The sequence below is a fragment of the Cotesia glomerata genome, linkage group LG7 (genome assembly GCF_020080835.1).
Source record: "Cotesia glomerata isolate CgM1 linkage group LG7, MPM_Cglom_v2.3, whole genome shotgun sequence".
NCBI lineage: Eukaryota > Metazoa > Arthropoda > Insecta > Hymenoptera > Braconidae > Cotesia > Cotesia glomerata.
In genome coordinates this window covers 6,553,855-6,571,898 of record NC_058164.1, presented here as the reverse complement: position 1 = coordinate 6,571,898, position 18,044 = coordinate 6,553,855, and the positions used below count along the sequence as shown (strand labels likewise).

At 31.9% G+C, this 18,044-nt stretch overlaps 2 protein-coding genes across 3 annotated transcripts; one reads left to right on the top strand and one right to left on the bottom strand.

The window, feature by feature from the left end:
* Positions 1 to 5,017: 5,017 nt before the first annotated feature.
* LOC123269029 lies at positions 5,018 to 11,661 on the top strand. Of its 2 annotated transcripts, XM_044734522.1 has the most exons (4): positions 5,018 to 5,110; positions 5,965 to 6,170; positions 6,332 to 6,489; positions 6,891 to 11,661. In XM_044734522.1, the coding sequence occupies exons 3-4, from the start codon at positions 6,406 to 6,408 to the stop codon at positions 11,388 to 11,390; spliced, it is 4,584 nt and encodes a 1,527-aa protein (XP_044590457.1). In that variant the 5' UTR covers positions 5,018 to 5,110; positions 5,965 to 6,170; positions 6,332 to 6,405; the 3' UTR covers positions 11,391 to 11,661. The 2 variants fall into 2 exon arrangements, with proteins under 2 accessions (XP_044590457.1, XP_044590456.1); XM_044734521.1 differs by lacking the exon at positions 5,018 to 5,110 and having other exon boundaries at positions 5,856 to 6,170.
* A 1,860-nt stretch (positions 11,662 to 13,521) lies between these two features.
* Positions 13,522 to 16,763, bottom strand: LOC123269031 (zinc finger protein 224-like). The gene is made up of 2 exons (XM_044734526.1): positions 16,326 to 16,763; positions 13,522 to 15,256 (listed from the first exon to the last, which is right to left on the bottom strand). Exons 1-2 carry the CDS (start codon positions 16,699 to 16,701, stop codon positions 13,587 to 13,589), a joined length of 2,046 nt encoding a protein of 681 aa, XP_044590461.1. The 5' UTR covers positions 16,702 to 16,763; the 3' UTR covers positions 13,522 to 13,586.
* Positions 16,764 to 18,044: the final 1,281 nt, after the last annotated feature.

Below are 18,044 nucleotides of genomic sequence, written 5' to 3'. Positions count from 1 at the left end.
TTTGACTATAATTTTAGCTAGAAAAATAATTTTTAAGTAAAAAAAAATTTTTCTGGCTTGAGAAAATAATTATTTTGGATCAAATTAATTGTTTTAGCAAATAAAAAAAATTTATTTGAACAAAAATGTTTTGATGTTTTTTTTTTTAAATTCTTAGTTTGAGTAACTTGTAAAAATTCAATCATTAAACTGTAATTATTAAATTTATCTTTTTATTTAATTAAAAAGAAAACAATATAGAGCACAATATTAAAAGTTGACGAAAAAAATAGTGATTATGATTATAAATACCTTGTCTAAAGTTTTATCAAGATTGTTAAAAGTACGGTGGATACTTTTAAAAGATATTATTAACTTTATCGTAGACAATTTTCACTCCGTATACTTTTGTTAAATTATAAATTCAAAGGAGCTATCAGACTTATTATGAGATAAAATTTCATACTTAACGTAAATTATTTTTTATGCTCCTCAATTTCTGTTAAATTTTTCTAAAACTCCTCAGTTTATTTTAAATTAATGTCCATCGATCTCGAGAGTAAAAATAAAAAAAATTGAAGATAGGTGGCGGATGACAAATATTATTTATAAAAGCGGATCGGTATAGATTCACTTATTTCTGATACATGTGTCATAAGTATATTAATTTGTGGATGTGGATGTGTGACGGTGGAAGATAAGTAAGAGAGATTGGGAGAGAGCTTAGAGAGATAGAGAGATGATGACATAACGATTCGAGACATTGCCCGTCAACAGTCAGTGTGACCTTAACCACGGCATTGGGTTATAAATAAAGGAACCGACATTGGTGAAATTATTCAAGGAGTTGAGCTTTTGTGTGTCGACATGTAAAATGCCACATCTAACGCCCAGCGAAGTTACCTTTACTTACATCATATTGCCCATTATAACAGCACAGCGAATTTTTTTAAGCATAACACTGAAAAAAATTTGATTTGAAAGACAAATTTTTAAACTATAATAAATAATATTGTCTTTAATCAATAAGAAAAATTTTTAATGAAGAAAAAATACTCAGTTCAATAATTTTTCTACTTAAATCAAGACGAAGCTCTTTAAAATAATTTTCTTTGTTCAAAATTTTTTTTTTCAATCAAGTTAATTTTTTTTTAAAGTAAAGTTTATTAATTTTATTTAATCTATTACCGGTAGGACCTAAATTTCGCTCTTTTTAGATTTTTTTCATTCTACAATCAATAATAAAACCACACAAAAAAAAAGAAAAAGGGAAAAATTACAGTTTTAGATTGTAATTATTACATTAAAATGTAAGTAGTACATTCTACAATGTAATTTTTACAAAATCGGTAATAATCACAATCTGAAACTGTAATTTTCCAATTTTCTATACGGAGCGCCATATTTACATTATATAATGTAATTTTTCCCTTTTTCTTTTTTCCCTACAATGTCTGTTTTGTATTTTTTGACAGTGCTTCAAAAAATTAAGTAATTGACAAAACGCTACACTGATAGAAGGATTTTTTTGTGCCAAAAAATATTTGTTAATAGTTAACAAATCATTTATTAGAGACCACTTTTTAGTATTAAACAAATATTTCTTAGTATTTAAAATGATTTGTTTGTATTTAATAAATCTGATATTCATTTATTAAATATTAATGAATCTTTTTAAATACTAAGAAATATTTATTAAGGACTAAAAAGTGGTCTCTAATAAATGATTTATAAATATTAACAAATATTTTTAACTATAAACAAATTCTTCTATCAGTGTAGCAATAATATTTCTCAAATATTTTACAATTATTTTCTCCTAACTTGATCGCTTTTAAATGTTACTAAAATTAATAATTACACTCATAAAAAAATCAACTAGACTTAATAAAATTCTTAAACCAAAAAATTATCTTGCAGAGTTTGATTTTTTGAATCACGACAAAAAAATCATTTTGCAATTTTTCAATATCTTCAATACTTTACCAAACTTTTCCGGGTTAACCCAAGAGTAACTTTAAACCCCTAGCTTAAATTCCAGGATAGAAACTATCGAAAGACATTTAAAACCATGTAATTAAACCTAGTAATTAAAAAATTTTGATTCGGTAATCCCCAGCAGACATAATTAATCTAAGCGATGGAACGAATTATCGGATAACTATGGAAGAACTTGGGGATCGGTGATCACGCCCACAACGATTCGATTAATGAAATTCCAATTGACGTGCACCGACGTGTCCTTCTCTGGTCACGTGTGCTATCTCTTATACCATACATGCACATGAATATATGTATACATAGATAGTCATTCCCTCTCGGTGAATATGTCCATTGTCCATGTAAAGCTCAACTTCTGCAGTGAGTCACGTATTATCATGTATTGGTGGGAATTATGTATGTTATCTATACATATAATACATACATAAATATAGCTCATGCACGTACTCATTTATGTTAAACTACACATACAACTCTGCTGATTTTCCATTCTCGCGTTATCATCATCAACATTAACACTACCATCTACAATCACATCTACTTCCGGATATCGATCATTATCCAAACGCTCGAGAATCTCCTCATTACGTCATTATGACTGCGATATCCGTTCGAAAGACGAGAAAGACGAGCTCACACCTGCTCCAACCGATCTGCGATACGTTTTCAAACGATACGATTTATGTTATTATTATATTTGCCATCATCTCCCGGCATTATACTGTCATTTATATATTATATATTACATATATTATTAAACAGGCGTATTAGGCGTATATTTTTAACTCAAACTGCTAGTAGTTTAATAAATATCCCCTGTCTATTAATTATATATACAAAACCACGGACAGAAGTATAACACAATCCTGATATGATATGTGATGTCATTACTGTTACGCTCGTATTTAATAATGTATGCATATTTCATTTTAACCAGCCTCCTCATCAAGATTTTCACTACTTATTTATTTCGGGATATTGTATTTGCTTTGTATCGCCGTAACTCGTTTAATTTAATATCTCGTTAGCGTCACTCTAAAGATTGTTGTACGTTTATTAAATAAATCCCTTTTTTTTTTATGCCGCATAAAAAATAAATTGCGCTGTTAATCCATTGGAATTTCATATCATGGTCATAACTTTTATATTGTAATTAAAATCCTGTTCATAGAAATTGTAATCTTAGCGAGGAAATTTCAGTTTTTGAAAAATTTATCCGGCTCTTGTATTAGAGGACCCCTTGAAATATAATTGACAGAAACACGCACTATATTATACTCGTATTTAGGTGAATTAATTACTTTTTCAGTCAACATTTATATCGCGTGGGAGCTGATAGTATTTATAAGATTTATCGTTCACATCTGATTTGAAATGAAAAATAATATATATATTCAAGTTTATTTTTATTTGGTTTTAAGGCGTTGTATAGTCAATAGTAAATTGTCGGGTGTGTTCCACTTGCCAAAACTCGATAATGCCACTTTCAATGGATTTACATTTCATTTGTTTGTGTTTCCTATATAAATTCCATTTTTGTTATTTTTATTTATTTTTACTAGCCAAAAATCGCTTTTATTTTTCGATGCTTGAAATTTTTGCAAGTTATTAAAATAATTTATAATTTATATTTTTATGATTCAAATAAAGCTTATTTTAAATTTATCAAACTATAATTTTCATGAAAACAAATATTTCAAATTTTTTTGCGATCTTGTTATACATTGATAAAAAAATTAACTTGATTAAAAAAAAAATATTTTAGACCAAAAAAATTATTCTGAAGAATTTTTTAAATCATGTAAAAAATATTTATATTCTTCAAAATAATTCTTTCAAAAACGATTTCAGACCAGAGTGAAGTTGCCTGCTCGAGCGAAGCGAGGGCTGGCATCACTCGATCTGAAATCGTGTTTCATCCCGCGTCACACATTATATTTTTCATATAAGTTGCATTAAAAATGCTTGTTTCAATGTCTGGAGCCAACCAGAACTAGATAGTTTCAGACGAACAGCGAAAATACCATTTTATTATGAAACTTATATTAAAATAAAAAGTAATAGTTTATTTTTTACCAAACATTATTCGTAAATTGACAAGTTTTCTTTTATCATTCTTATTTATAAATAAATTTGTCCACATTCCTGAGATAAAAAATTTATTTATGATAACTATGGACGATAATATTGACTTTAATTTTTATTTATGCTTAATAACAGAATTATAATATGTCAGTACATTTAACGGTCAGAATGACAATTATAAAGGTATAAAATAAACAAACAATTGATAGGATTGAAAATAAAGCTGCAACTTCACCTCGCGGACAGAAAATCGTCATTTTCTGTCCGCTGGGAAGAAATAATTGATACCTGCCCGGCACAGTCGCATTGGTCTGAAATTGTCTAGTTTCGGTTGGCTCAACAGGCATTGAAACTCACATTTTCAATGCAGGTTATATGAAAATAAATTTAACCATCGTAATTAATATTCCGCAAAATATTTGATTAGAAAAAACTAATTATTATATTTATAATACTTAAAGTACTAAATCCAAATATTAACTAATTAAAAAAAAATTTTTTTTTTTTTAAGTTTTATTTTCACATTACGAAATAAAAATCTAGATACATGCAGCATTAGATTACATATAATAGAAAATCTATACTTGATAATATAAATATCCATAACAGTGGGACAAAATTGATAGACGATCAATGCTGCGTTAGTGTGTCGTACATACATATTAATTATATTATGTCGAGAGGCATGCCAGAGGATTGTTAAGTGTTGGACGTTGGAAGAGCTCATACGAGGGTTGTGGGTTTCTCTGGTAGCTTTGGGAGGCCTCTCCACCCGCCACCCCTCCCAGTAACCGCCGTTATCCGCCAACCCGCTGTCACTATCACTGTATATACTCTTCTGTTCTGTTCTGGTGGCTACTACCACTGTTGCCACGAGTTCACCACTACTACGCCGTCTAAACTCACCCCGTGCTGCAACTATTCTCTGCAAAGCTTTCAGTAAGCTTTTGTCAGAGACCAGAGACTCCTATCAAGTGATACGAGCTCCGCAATATAATACTACCAGAGATATAGACCTAGTAACTAGTAATAGCAGCACGTACCGGTACACCCACTATGATTATCAGAAATCCAATTGCTGTTAGTTGGACCGAAAATCTTCCCGTCAGCCAATCTTACTCCTAATCGATCCTTCAGACATATCACGGTTAGTTCTGGCACCCACTTATTAATTCGTGTATCCGTTAATAGACCGAACATTATCATTATCAATCTTACAACTATTGTTAATTGTTTTCTTGGTAATTTACAAAGATTAATTCTTTTTTTTGAGACTACAATTTACAAACATATCAAAATTTTCATGATATCGAAGTTAGCTGACGTTTTTAATTTTTTAATTTTTTTTTTCATTAAATTAAAACAAAAAATATTTTTAAAAAATTGTACGTGTAGTTTTTCAAATTTTTTTTAAATTTTTTCAATAAAAGAAATTCTAAAAATTTTTTAATTTCGGCAAAACGACTTCAAACAATTTTTTGTTAGAAAAAACTCAAAAATTGACTTTTTTTGATTTATTTTTTTCGTAAATTTTGAATGAAAGTAAAAATTATCAAAAAAAAATTTTTTTTTAATTGAATTTTAAATTTAATTTAGTTAAAAAAAAATATTTTTTTTTTTAAATATGAAAAATTAAAAAACTATTAGTTTAAATTTAATTAATTATTTTTTAAATAATACAAAAAAAAAAAAGATTACTCAATTAAAGATGAAACAAAAATAAATTAAATTTGTCAATTAAAAAAAAATAAAGAATTATTTATAAATATTTTGAATTCTGACATTTAAAGCGCGCTCATCTCCTTCCCGCGAAAAAAACAAGCAGCGCCACCACTAACAATTTTATCGACTGAAGAAAAAGGTAAGAATTTTCCGGCAGCGTTGTTTTTAACTGTTTAGTAAATCATATGAAAATGTCTCGGCAAATATAACGGTCGTCAGAGCGTTTCGTACAACAACAATCATTTTGTTTATTTGTTTTGATTATTAATTAAAAAATTAAGATAAATTTATTAATTTGTTGAAATAAACTCAAGATAAGAAAAAGTAAGGCGTAATTTTTAGAATGACTTCCAAGTGATGATTCCCGCGGGATTCTTTTAGAGGTTAGTATCAGCATCAATGTTTACTTACATTTTTATCTTTGTAATTTATTAAGCAATTTTATTTTGTACTATTTAAGATTTTTATAATGATCTTAAGTATTTTATAATAAGTATAAATTAATTCTAGAAATGATATTCAATGAATAATATTTTTTTTGCAGATTCAAGTTTGCTGTAGCGAAAAGGAGCAAGTGGATTTTACATTTAGATATTTTTTATAATTAAATAATTAAAAATGTCTGAAACACAGTTGATATTACGGAAGTGGGAAGATTTTTTGAAAGCAGGAAAATTCGAAGGTCTTGCTCAAGAAATAAAGGTAAAAATATGATAGAATCATTTTTTTTTTAAGAAAACTAAAAAATGATCAGTCTATTGATTATAGTAATGTTTTATTACATTATCATTTTTTTTTATTATTGTTTTTATTTTTTATCTTATAAAATATTTTTAAAATGGTCAACTTCAATTTCTTAAAAAAAAAAAAATAAAATACACCAATAATATAAAATTTAAGACATCTATTAATTTTTTTTTTTTTTCATTAAAATATTAATTGATAAAAAGAATTTATTAATAAATATCAACAGATGTTTGATGATTAAAAAAATAAAAAAAATTAATGATATTTATATTTAAACAGCTGATTGGAATTAAAAAAAACTCCAATAGTTAGCAAGCTTTTCAATTACTAATAAAGTTTTTTTTTATTAATTCCAGGAAACTGATATAAAACCATCAACTAAATTAGACACATCTTGGACACGTCTGTTGGTGTTTATTTGCCACTACGTAACATCCGACGAAAAAGTATCATCATCCACAGCTTCAGAAATCAAAAAAATCATCAGCGCAATCCACCTGAAGTTATTTTCTATACCAGACCCAGTAAAATATTTTTCATCGCTCTACCACGTGGTAAGAATATTTCTGTCGTCAAAGCACCATCAAGAGGCCCTCGAAGTCACAAATTATTTCCTACCAGGTACAGTATGGTCCTCAGCAGTCGAAGATCCATCCTATATTTCAAAACTGACAACTTTGTGGGCCTCCAGTCTGGTCAGTTATTTAAAGTCTAACAAAACTCGATTCGAGAAGGCGACAGAGTTAATTAAATACCAGCTGAAACTGCGCTTGCTCTGCGACCCAGACGAGCACCGAGTGTTCATCAACGATCTCGACTCCTACTTCATGATAATCAAGTCCTACGAAGATGAAAAGTACAAGGAAGGCTTCCAGAGCTTCATCATGAAGATTGAGACGTTGACTGACACAAAAATTTCTCTGGGAACGAAAGACAAGTACCGTACTTACGAGAGCTTCCTGCGGCTTATTACCGACATCTTGTCGGATAAAATAAATATCAAGGGAATTAAAAAAATTTCAGGCGAAAAAATCAAGCAGCTCTTCGACCCGTTCCGCGAGGCAGTGAAAGCCGATTATGAAATCAACAAATGCTTTGCAATGTACGAGCTCATGTGCTCAATTTTTACACGACCAGTTTCTGCATTTGACAAAGTTACCGTCTGCGAAATTGACACTTACATCCAAACGCTCGATAAAATTATCCAAAAACACGGTGTCCAGAACGCAGTGACTAAAAATTCTAACCACGTATTATTGCTGCTCCAATTCGTTTTATTTTACTGGGAAACTTATGCCAAGACAAAAGAAAAGTTTGACATTCCTGTAGAATTAATACCCAAGCTTCTGAGCTTGATAATCCATCAGGCTGATTTATTTTCTAAGATAGAAATTTCCTCTTGCAAAAAATGTTCGTCAGACAAGTGTACGGTAAAAAAAGACATTCAAAATTCTATTGGAGTTAAAATTCGAATTCTCTTGATACTAAGCCGAATCGCCGCAACTTCCGAAGACCTCAGACGAATCGGCTTTTCTGTCTTCGAAGACTGCGTCAAAATAGTCTCAGAATTAAAAGAAAACAATTGTGAATCTTGGTTGAAAAATTGGACTCTCTGTTGTTCAAGAATTTACAATATTATTCTTCAGTATGATGAAAATCACTATCAAGATTATATTCTATTCAGTGAGCTACTATGCACCAAGATCAAGAGCTTCGGAGTGGAGAAGCTTCTCGAGCCAGAAGAAAATTTCTTGGCTATTTGCTTACACCGACTTGGATCTACGCATTATCACAACAAAAACTACAAAGCCGCTATGGAGGTCGCATCTTTGAGCGCGTATGTAGGCTTGACTACCGGAGAAGGTTCATCTTTTCGTACCTGGGCAAACTGCAAGTACCGGTACCCATCAGCAAAGTCTATGACTATGGTAGAATGTCTGGAGTCCAACAAAACGGCAGCACGATTCGGAATCACGGTTTTATTAGACGACTCTCAGAAACGGCAAATATGCTTGCAAGAAATCAAAGGCTTGGAGAACTGTCCAATGAATATGGTGTCTTCAATCTTAGTAGTAGTTGAACTGTTGCAAACTTTAGATCCTAGTCCGATAGAGTACGCCGAGGCGATCCACTTGCTCGGTTATCATCAGCTGGACTTTCAAAATTCCGAGTCTCTAGAAAAATTCCTTACAACAGCTAAGATGGAGTTAAAAAAATCACCAAAAACACCGTCAAGACAATTGCTGTACGGAAATTTACAATTTTATTCATTCGTCCAAAAACTTGCAGACATTCGCAGCACCATTGAAGCTGAAATGCTGACATCTACCATGCGATTGTCTGTAAAAATCCGAGGCGACCTCGCGAGCAGCGTCGTTCCAGCTTACAGCTTGATAAACATCACCACTTCTTCAAACTTGGAAGCTTCTTTAGAACGAGTGCTGGAATTCTGGACAAAGTACTGCGAGCAAGAAGGCCTGATCGAGAGCTTCGGTAAATTTCTAACTCCCAGTATGATGATAAGGCTCGTGATAATCGCCGGAGAGTACGCGAAGTTCTACCACTTCCGCGGAGCGGAGATATCTGCATGGAAGCTGGCGATGAGTTTGGCGAGCAAGTTCAAAGACGAGCGGTCTATAATGTACATCTGCAGTCGCAGCATCATGTCGAGGTACCTGAACATCCAGTGGATCGCCCTCGCCCAGGAGACTGCTGATAAATTAAAAGCCTCTAGCGTCGAAGAAATAACCGAGAGCATCGCAATGTTTAAATTCAGCTTGTCAAGCTACTACTTCTACCTCGGTCGTATTGACGAGGCTAAAAAAATATTCGACGAAGCTTTGGAGAGTCCTATGATGAAATTCACCAAAAATTACCCTACTTATCTCTACGCGATGGACATACTGATATCCGAGCGACTGAACTACGACGAGTGCTTCAATAAACACAAGTACATGCAGGCGATAATTGAAGGCTTGTATACGGTGATATTAATCGAGGATAATTTTTTGTCCTCGCACAACCTTCCTCGAGAAGACCTGCTCTACAGACTGGACATCGCCATGGAATTCACGAGTCACATGACGCTGCGTATGAACAGTCTGTTGTCTTACCGCGAGATATCTGCGCACTTGATGCGTCGCTTGAAAGTAGTCCAGAAATTAGGATCCACTCTCCACGTAGCAGAGTATCTTAAAAATCTCTGCTTTCTTGATTTGTCGCGCAATCAATTAGAGGATTGCGAAGTCAAGCTTCAAGGACTTGAGCATATTTTGAAGCTGGACTCGTTTGACTTTGGCAAAGCGACTAAATCAAAGAAAGGTGTCAATATCTTTTACGATAACTCTCCTATAAAATTGGTTGAATTGGTCCGTGATATTCCACATAATGACGCATCGCCGGTGCTGATGACTAAAATATTTTCTTCACCTGATTTTATGGAGCACGATAAAGATTGCAAGTGTTTTAAATGCACAAATTTTGCTTACAAGTACATGGTGTTTTCTTGCACGCATATTCGCGCTCAGCTTTACGCGGCGCAGAATAATGTAGCGCAAGCGGTGGAGCATTTTTACGGAGCTTTGCAGATTATCAAGAAGCTTATTGATGTCCAGGTGGAGAATTTTGAGATTGTCTCCCAGCGATATGTGGAGTTTGTGCTTTTCTTGCTGGATTTTGCAAAGTTCATCAAGTACTCAGTGCCAAATGGAGATGCTGATGCTCTGAGTATGCTTGTCTATGCATTGAATATTTGTGAAACTCACAAAATAAAAAATCACCCGGTTTATTTTTGCGTCAAGGAGGTTATTTTTGAAGCTAGGTTCCAGGAGACTTTTCTAGCTGATCTTTATGCTAAGTTTGTGGTTCCTGATGCTAGATCTGAGGTTCAAGGTGATGAAATGATTACTAAGGGAGATATTTGTACAACGCCTGTTAGAGGAGACGCTAGAACTATTGTTAAAGTCAAGCGAAGAAATACTCCGCCTATTATAACCTTTGGTGGAGCGAATATTGATAGAATTGAAGAAGACAATGATTGCTTGACACCTGTTGTTGCTTGTGATAATCAGGTGAAGGTTGTCAAGAAACCGAGCAGAGTTATGAAGGTCAAGCCAATAAGACGGAAAATTTCAGACTCGGAGTATCTTACTCCGAATGGGAAAAAAAATAATGATCTAAACTCGGGGATTTGTCAAGTTTCAGGAGATTCCAAAGAAATTTCGGAGAGTAAGGAACAAAAGGGTCTTAATCTTAATCCTCCGAAGATTAAGATTAAATCTGTTGAAAAAGCTAATTTGGACCTTAATCTTCTTCGCAAGACTCGAGAAAAGTCAGAGGTAACTGGAGGTGATGATGTTAATAGTAATGCTTGTAAATCTAGGACAAAAATAGAAAATTCAACGGGAAGAACCGGGTCTAATTCTAAAGGTACCAAAGAGCAGAAAATTAGAAGTGAGCGTGAAGAGAATGTTAGTGATTTAGATTTGAATAATAGTGATAATTCAAAGGTTCGTAAAACAAGGTCTGGTTTAACAGCGAGAGCTAAGACTAATTTGAAGGCGGAGGCAAAAAATGAACTGGATACTATTGTGGAAGACTTACAAAATGTACATATTAGTCAAAGTACAACTGTTGGTAAGTCAAGATGCAAATCTAAGGATTTGAATGCTGAAGAAGAGACCAAAAGTACTCAAGATAAGACTTCTAGAAATACTGAGGCGAAGAATGTAATTGATTTGGAAAATCAGGATGAAGAGAATAGTAACACTGAAGAACCAAGAAGGTCGAGACGCATCGCTGCGAAGAAATCCGAGCCTGATATAAATAAATTTAAAATTTTGAAACTGAGGAATTGATGGAGAAGTTGGGTGATTTGTATTAGATACATGTAAATGAATTTAATTATTTTTTTTAATTAAAAGAGCCAGGTTTTTGATCCAAGATGTTGGAAATAATGTCAACATTTTGGAATTATAAATTAAATTATATTTATTGATGAGTTTATTTAATCCTAAGAGTTATAAGTGAAAAACTGATCTTAAAATTATTTTTGTAAAAATTTTTTATTACTTTTTATAGATATTGATTAAATGTAATGAGTGTCTGGAATTTTAGTACTATTTGTAAGTAAATTTGTAAATCAATTTTTAATTCATGTGTATTATTATCTTTAAGTTTAAATATTTTTTTTTTTAATTAAAAAAAAGTTTAATTAAATATTGCATCAATTTTATACCTATTATATTAGATTAAAAATTAGTTTTCATCCCAAATTTTATCTAAAAACTTTTTCTTTAATAAAAAAAAAATGAAAAGTAACTAAAATTTTTTTTTGATCAAGGTAAAAGCCCCAATAGATGATCACGTACCAGTATATGATCACTCCATGTATTTGTATATCTATATTCACAAATATAGGTATACAAATACATGGAGTGATCATATACTGGTACATGATCATATATTGGGGCTTTTACCTTATATGAAAATTTAGGAGCCGTAAATTTATTATAAATAATAATTTCGTTAAATTTAAAGGATTTAATAAATAAAAAAAAATTTTTTACATGAAATTAGAAAAGTTTATTAAAATATATATTGTATGTACATTTGTAGTTGGAGAAATTTTAGAAAGATTAGATGCTATCTGATCATATTTCAATACATAATCACCGACATTACAATTACGATTATTACTGATTGAATTTATCAATAATATTAAACATGGCATAAATAATAACTGATTTTTCTCAATTTATTTTTAAAGATATTTTGTTCAACTTAAATACTGCAACGAAAAACAGAGCTAAACGTTGGACCTAATACCAAGTCTTGCATTTTAATTTAATTATTTAAATATCACACATTGTCTCAAATCAAACGTTCTTTTAATCGACTTTCATTTCTTAATTTATCATTTATAAGTTACAATAAATAATTGCGGCTTCAATCATCGATTCATTTGTACACGGAAAAAACAAGATGACACTGAATATCATCCCAGATTATACTGAGTGAAAAAAAATATTCAGATAGTAGCTAGTATAATCCAGATATCACGCAGTATAATCTGGGATTTTCTAGCTACTATCTGAAATTTTTTTTCACCACAGATATCACTGAGTATAATCCGGGATGACATCCAGTGTCATCTTGTTCTTTCCGTGATAATAATACAAAAAAAAAATTTTTTAGAGAAGGCACTAAATTAAATGTACAAATATATTAATTTTGTTCATGCATTAAATCGAAAAATAATTTAATCTTATAAATATTATAATTTCAAATGAATAATTTTGATTTTTAATTGATTATTTTGATTAACTTTAAAACTGCATACCAATTACAAATTATTTTTATAATCCCAAAAATTTTATTATAAATTCAAGTATTTTACTTTTAATCTTTAAACCCAAAATTAAATTTAAAATAAAATTCCAGAACAAGAGAATAATCTATTTGAGTTAATCCCACGTACAAACATGAAAGCTTAAAATTTTTCTATTTCTAAAAATAACAATCCGAATACTTTAGAAATAGAAAAATCCGCAGTACAACTTTAGATTTCAAAATACCTCATTAAATCGTATTTGCTCACAATATTAGCAAAAAAAAAAAAATAATAATAATCTAATCAATCATTTTTTCATGTTATTAACTATCCCATTTATCACACAAAATTAAACTTATTATCAACAGCCATATGTAATCATAAAATATAAATTATGGAAGCTTCACAAGTAATTAAATCTTAATTTACCCTTAATAATAATAATAATAATAATAATAATAATAATAATAATAATAATAAATGAAAAAAATGATCAACAGTAGAAAACGTTCCGTTAATTACTTTGTACAAGAATAATTAAATAATTAATCCACGAGTTGTATAAAAAACATTAATAACTCTTTGGAAGTAACATAAATTTAAACGCAAGTAACAAGACAATGAAAAATATACATATAATATCTATAATAATAATTATTATAATAATAAATCAATGCTTATCAATGTATCAAATAATGAGCTTAGTATTGTAAATCACAGTCTAAAGTTGAGTATACTTTAAGTCAGAGTGAACTGCCATAATCTCAGTAGTGTCGACGGACCCGATGGCTTGAGCCCTGTCATCTTCTTCTTGAGTTTTAGCGAGTTCCATTAGCGCCAGAGCACCCATCCATTTTTTATTGTCAGGCTTACTCGCTGGATCTTTTACAATCTGTTCTCCGGATTCAGCCCCAGTAACTTTGCAATTATTATTATTATTACTACAAATACTACTGTTGTCATTAATATTATAACCAACTCTCTGGACGATATTACGTGAGTCGTGATGAGAATGACTGCCAGCGAGGATTAGAACAGTGGGCCTGGTTTCATTATCGGACCTTGTTTTATTGAGCTCATCTTCGACTCTAAGCTGAGGTAAGCGAGGCAGTTGCTCATAACCCTGAGGTTCATTATCTCTGCTCCATGATAAATCAGTAGCACTTTTATTTGTTAAATTATTAACATTAATATTAATTAAATTATCATTAGAGTGTAGATCACGGGCGGTATCCCTGCTCCAGGATAAATCAGTGGCGTTTAAATTAATATCATTTAAATTATCGTTCGCTAGACTACATTGAAGATCACGACTGTTATCACGGCCCCAGGATAAATCAGTAACGCTTAAATTATTATTAATATTTGAATCACTAATTAAATTATCAACTAGACTACCGCGACAGAGGTCATTGGACATTGGCACTTGGTTACTATTAATAGATTGATGGCTCCAGAGGTTCTGAGGTGGTGTTTTCTGATGTGGTGTTTCGTCAAACACCAGTTCTTTAGCGACGTTCATCCCAACTCTGTCAGACCTGGATTTGGGCGACGCGGACCGCCAGAGAGGTCTTTCGTACCCTTTGGCAGCTTCCTCACTGGGCTCTTCCTCGAGTTTATCGGGTGCGAGAGAGTGAAAATCGACTTCTTCATTAAAATTCCGAATACAAGAGACACTTCTCAAGGGAGTGCTTTCAATTTGCGCTTCATCTTGCTCGATTAATGGTCTCTTGGGCTGCGAGTCCCACTCCAAAGGCTTCGCGAGTTGTTCCCGACAAGCCTCGCGAAGCCACCGCTTTTTCGGCTGGAGTCTGTCGAACATGGGACGCACTGGAGTCGCGGATAATTTAGTGGCAGTGGTCACGGAATCTTCGTCCTCAGAGTGTTGAAGAGCTTGGCAAGCTTCAGTCGCCTCGTCGTCCTGACTCTCTTCCTGGCTGTCTTGGCTCTCGCTGCAGTAAATTCGCTGGTTCGGAGACTTGCAGTCGCGGTTCTCCTGCTCGCCGGCGTCCATCATCAATCCTTTTCTCGATTTTAGTCTCTTGTAATCGGAGCAGCTCTTCCAGGATTTTTTCTTGCGGTCTTTCCCGGTAGGTGTTCGGTCTTCGCGGTCTCGGGCCATTTTGTAGCGCTCCAGCCATCGTGTTACGTCGTGGGGCAATTCTGTGTTACCTGATACTGGTTTTAGGACAAAATCATCTGACCGGGTTAGTGTCGCGTAAGGATGATCCGGACAGTGACGATTTGCATGCGTAAATCTCATCTCACATCCTGGACCAGTGCATAAAAATGGCTTTTCTCCGGTGTGCAGTCGTTGGTGGGTTTTTAATTGGCCTGATTGAGTAAATGCTTTTGTACAGCCTGGATAATCACATGGATATGGTCTCTCACCTGTAAAAAATAGATTATTTATTCATTTTTATTATTTTATGTTTTTAAAATATTTTTTTTTTTTAAATTAACTTATTTAAAAATTAAATAATAATTTCTTAATAGAGGCTAAAATTAAAAAGATTTTTAAATGTTATTTAAATTATGAAAATTAAATAAGCCGACATTTGAAAATTTTTATAATTTATTTTATTAAAAAATTAAAAAAAAAAATTTCACATAGAGAAAATTTTAAAAATTATACGTGGAATTTTTTAAAAATAGTTTTTTAGTTTTAATTTTTAATTAATAAAAAAAATCAAAAATTTTTGAGTGTCGACTAACTTAATTTTCATTGAAAAATTTTAAAATTTTTTAGTAAAAATATAAAAAAAAAAATGAACGTCAAAATTTTTGTTTTTTTTTTTTTTTTCAAACTTACAATTTAAGAATTAAATTAATAAAAAATCTTTATAATAAATAAAGAAAAATTTCGACTATAAAATCATAAAAATTTCTAATTAAAAAATGAATTTTCCTGCAATAGTACCGATAATAAGAGCATGCACTGACTGAAAGTACTCAACAACCAACCAAATAGTAAAAAAGTAAACAAAAAGATGTTATCATAAGCCACATGTTTTAAAAAAGTTACTACGTGCTCACTACGCTACTATAGCTGCGTAAGCTTCTCAGCTGTACACAAAGAAACGAGTACAGAATGAAGAGCCTCTACCTAATACTCTACTCGTCCAAGTCTGTTGTGAGTCGTGAGTAAAGTGAGAGTAGCCATTTAACAATTTAAAGCGCGTGATGGCGGTTGGCTTGGCGGGACGCGTGCTCTCGCGTAACCGTTACATACAATCTTACTAACAAATTACAATAAATCATGGCCCAGTTATTACAGATAATCCACGATTCAAGTCCTCCACAACCTTTATTTATCGGTCTTCTACAACCACTCTTAACCAAATATTCTTCAAGCCCCATTCATAAAAATCTAAAAGTAAATAAAATCACGAATACACCACAAACATTCAATTGTTTCATAAATATAAATAAAAACAATAGTTAAAAAACAATATCTTACCAGTGTGCGTTCTCAGGTGAGCTTGGAGGCTCTTTTCCCTGGGGAAGACCCGGTTGCAGAAGGTGCACTTGATGCTGCTGGGCGACGTGCTGCCCTGCATCATCAGATTGGTCAAAGCATCAGCACGAGGTCTACCACGTCTGTGACTTTCGTTGCTGTTTCTCGTTCCAGGTGTAACGCCGGCTTTTATGGACCCGCTGCTGCCGCTGTGGTGGTGATCCCGGTACTCTGGTGAAGAGCAGGAGCTGCCCGGGCTGAGATTAACATTTCTGGCCTCCTCACCCCAATTCCAGGGGTACAGCGTTGTATCACTCATCGGTGGGCTTCTTGGCATCATCGCGTCTGCTGATGAACGTTGAGGCGTATGCATCTCCATCCCTCCGGTTATATACGTTTCACCACAACGCTTTTTTATAACACAAACTTAATTTTTTTTTATATCTTAATTAGTACCGTACCGTTTAAGTTTAATTAATTAATTATTTATTAACTGATAACTGAACTATTGATATTATTATTATTTTTAATTACTACTGGCGATAATGATCGGTCCGTTTTTTTGATCATTGATAAGCTGTTTGACGTACTTAATTTGTAATGATGTAAATTAACTGATTGTATGTTCGGTGATTTGATTTACAAAAAATTAATAATTGTACTCTTACTCTTGCTCTATTGTAATACGCACTCGTGTAGCATGAGTAAGAACGCAAGCGCGCCACCTTACTCCGCGTATGCTTTATCGGGACTGCTGCCGCGTGCAACTGATTCAAACCGCCAAAAAATAATACACCCGGCTAAGTATGCCTAGTCCCCTCTCTCTCGCTCTCGTTGCGCTCACCGCGAGGGCTGCAAGCAAATGCTTCATCTTCAGCTTAGCTTTACTTCAGCAGCTGCCCAGACAAGTCTCTGTCGACAAACAACAATGGCGCGACTTTTTTTGTTACACTATACACACAAATATTAACATTCGGCGTCGCTTATTTTGGTCAAGTTTCTGGGTCTCAGGTAAAGGACTGAGGTTTTTTTTGGTGGTTTTTGTAAGTATTTCGGGTTAATTCGGGAGAAATTTAAGGTGGTTATAATGAGGTAAGGGAAAAGTTTTTAGTTTTTGTTTAGATATTTTTTTAAATTATTTAATTGAATTTTGTTTATTTGTAGGTGCGCGTTTTTATGAAGCGGTGGTTTTTCGATGATAGCCAATCAGCTGGTTGCTTGTGTAAGTGGGAGAAAAATAAATGACAAGTGTTTTGATATTTAAAAGTTGATTATAAAATTTTTATATTTTTAAAAATTTTAATGTTGTGTTTTATTATTATTTTAATAATATTGTTTTGAAAATTTTCTTTTAATGTAAATATTATATTTATTATTAAAAATTTTTAATGATACTTGAAAAAAAAATAAAATGTTTCTTTTATTTAAAAAAAAAAAAAAAAAAAAAAAAAATAAACGTTATTTTTTAATGAAAATTAAATTAACTGACATCTGAAAATTTTGATTGAAAAAATTATTAAAAACAAAAAATTCAATATGTAGAAAATTTGTGTAATTTTTAGAAAATATTTTTTTAGTTATAAATTTTATTGATTCAAAATATCAAAAATTGTCAAATGTCTGTTTAATATCATTATTTTTTATTAAAAAATAGTAAATATTTTTTTAAAATAATAATAATAATGTATGTGAAGATATCTAATAATTTTATGTTATAAATTA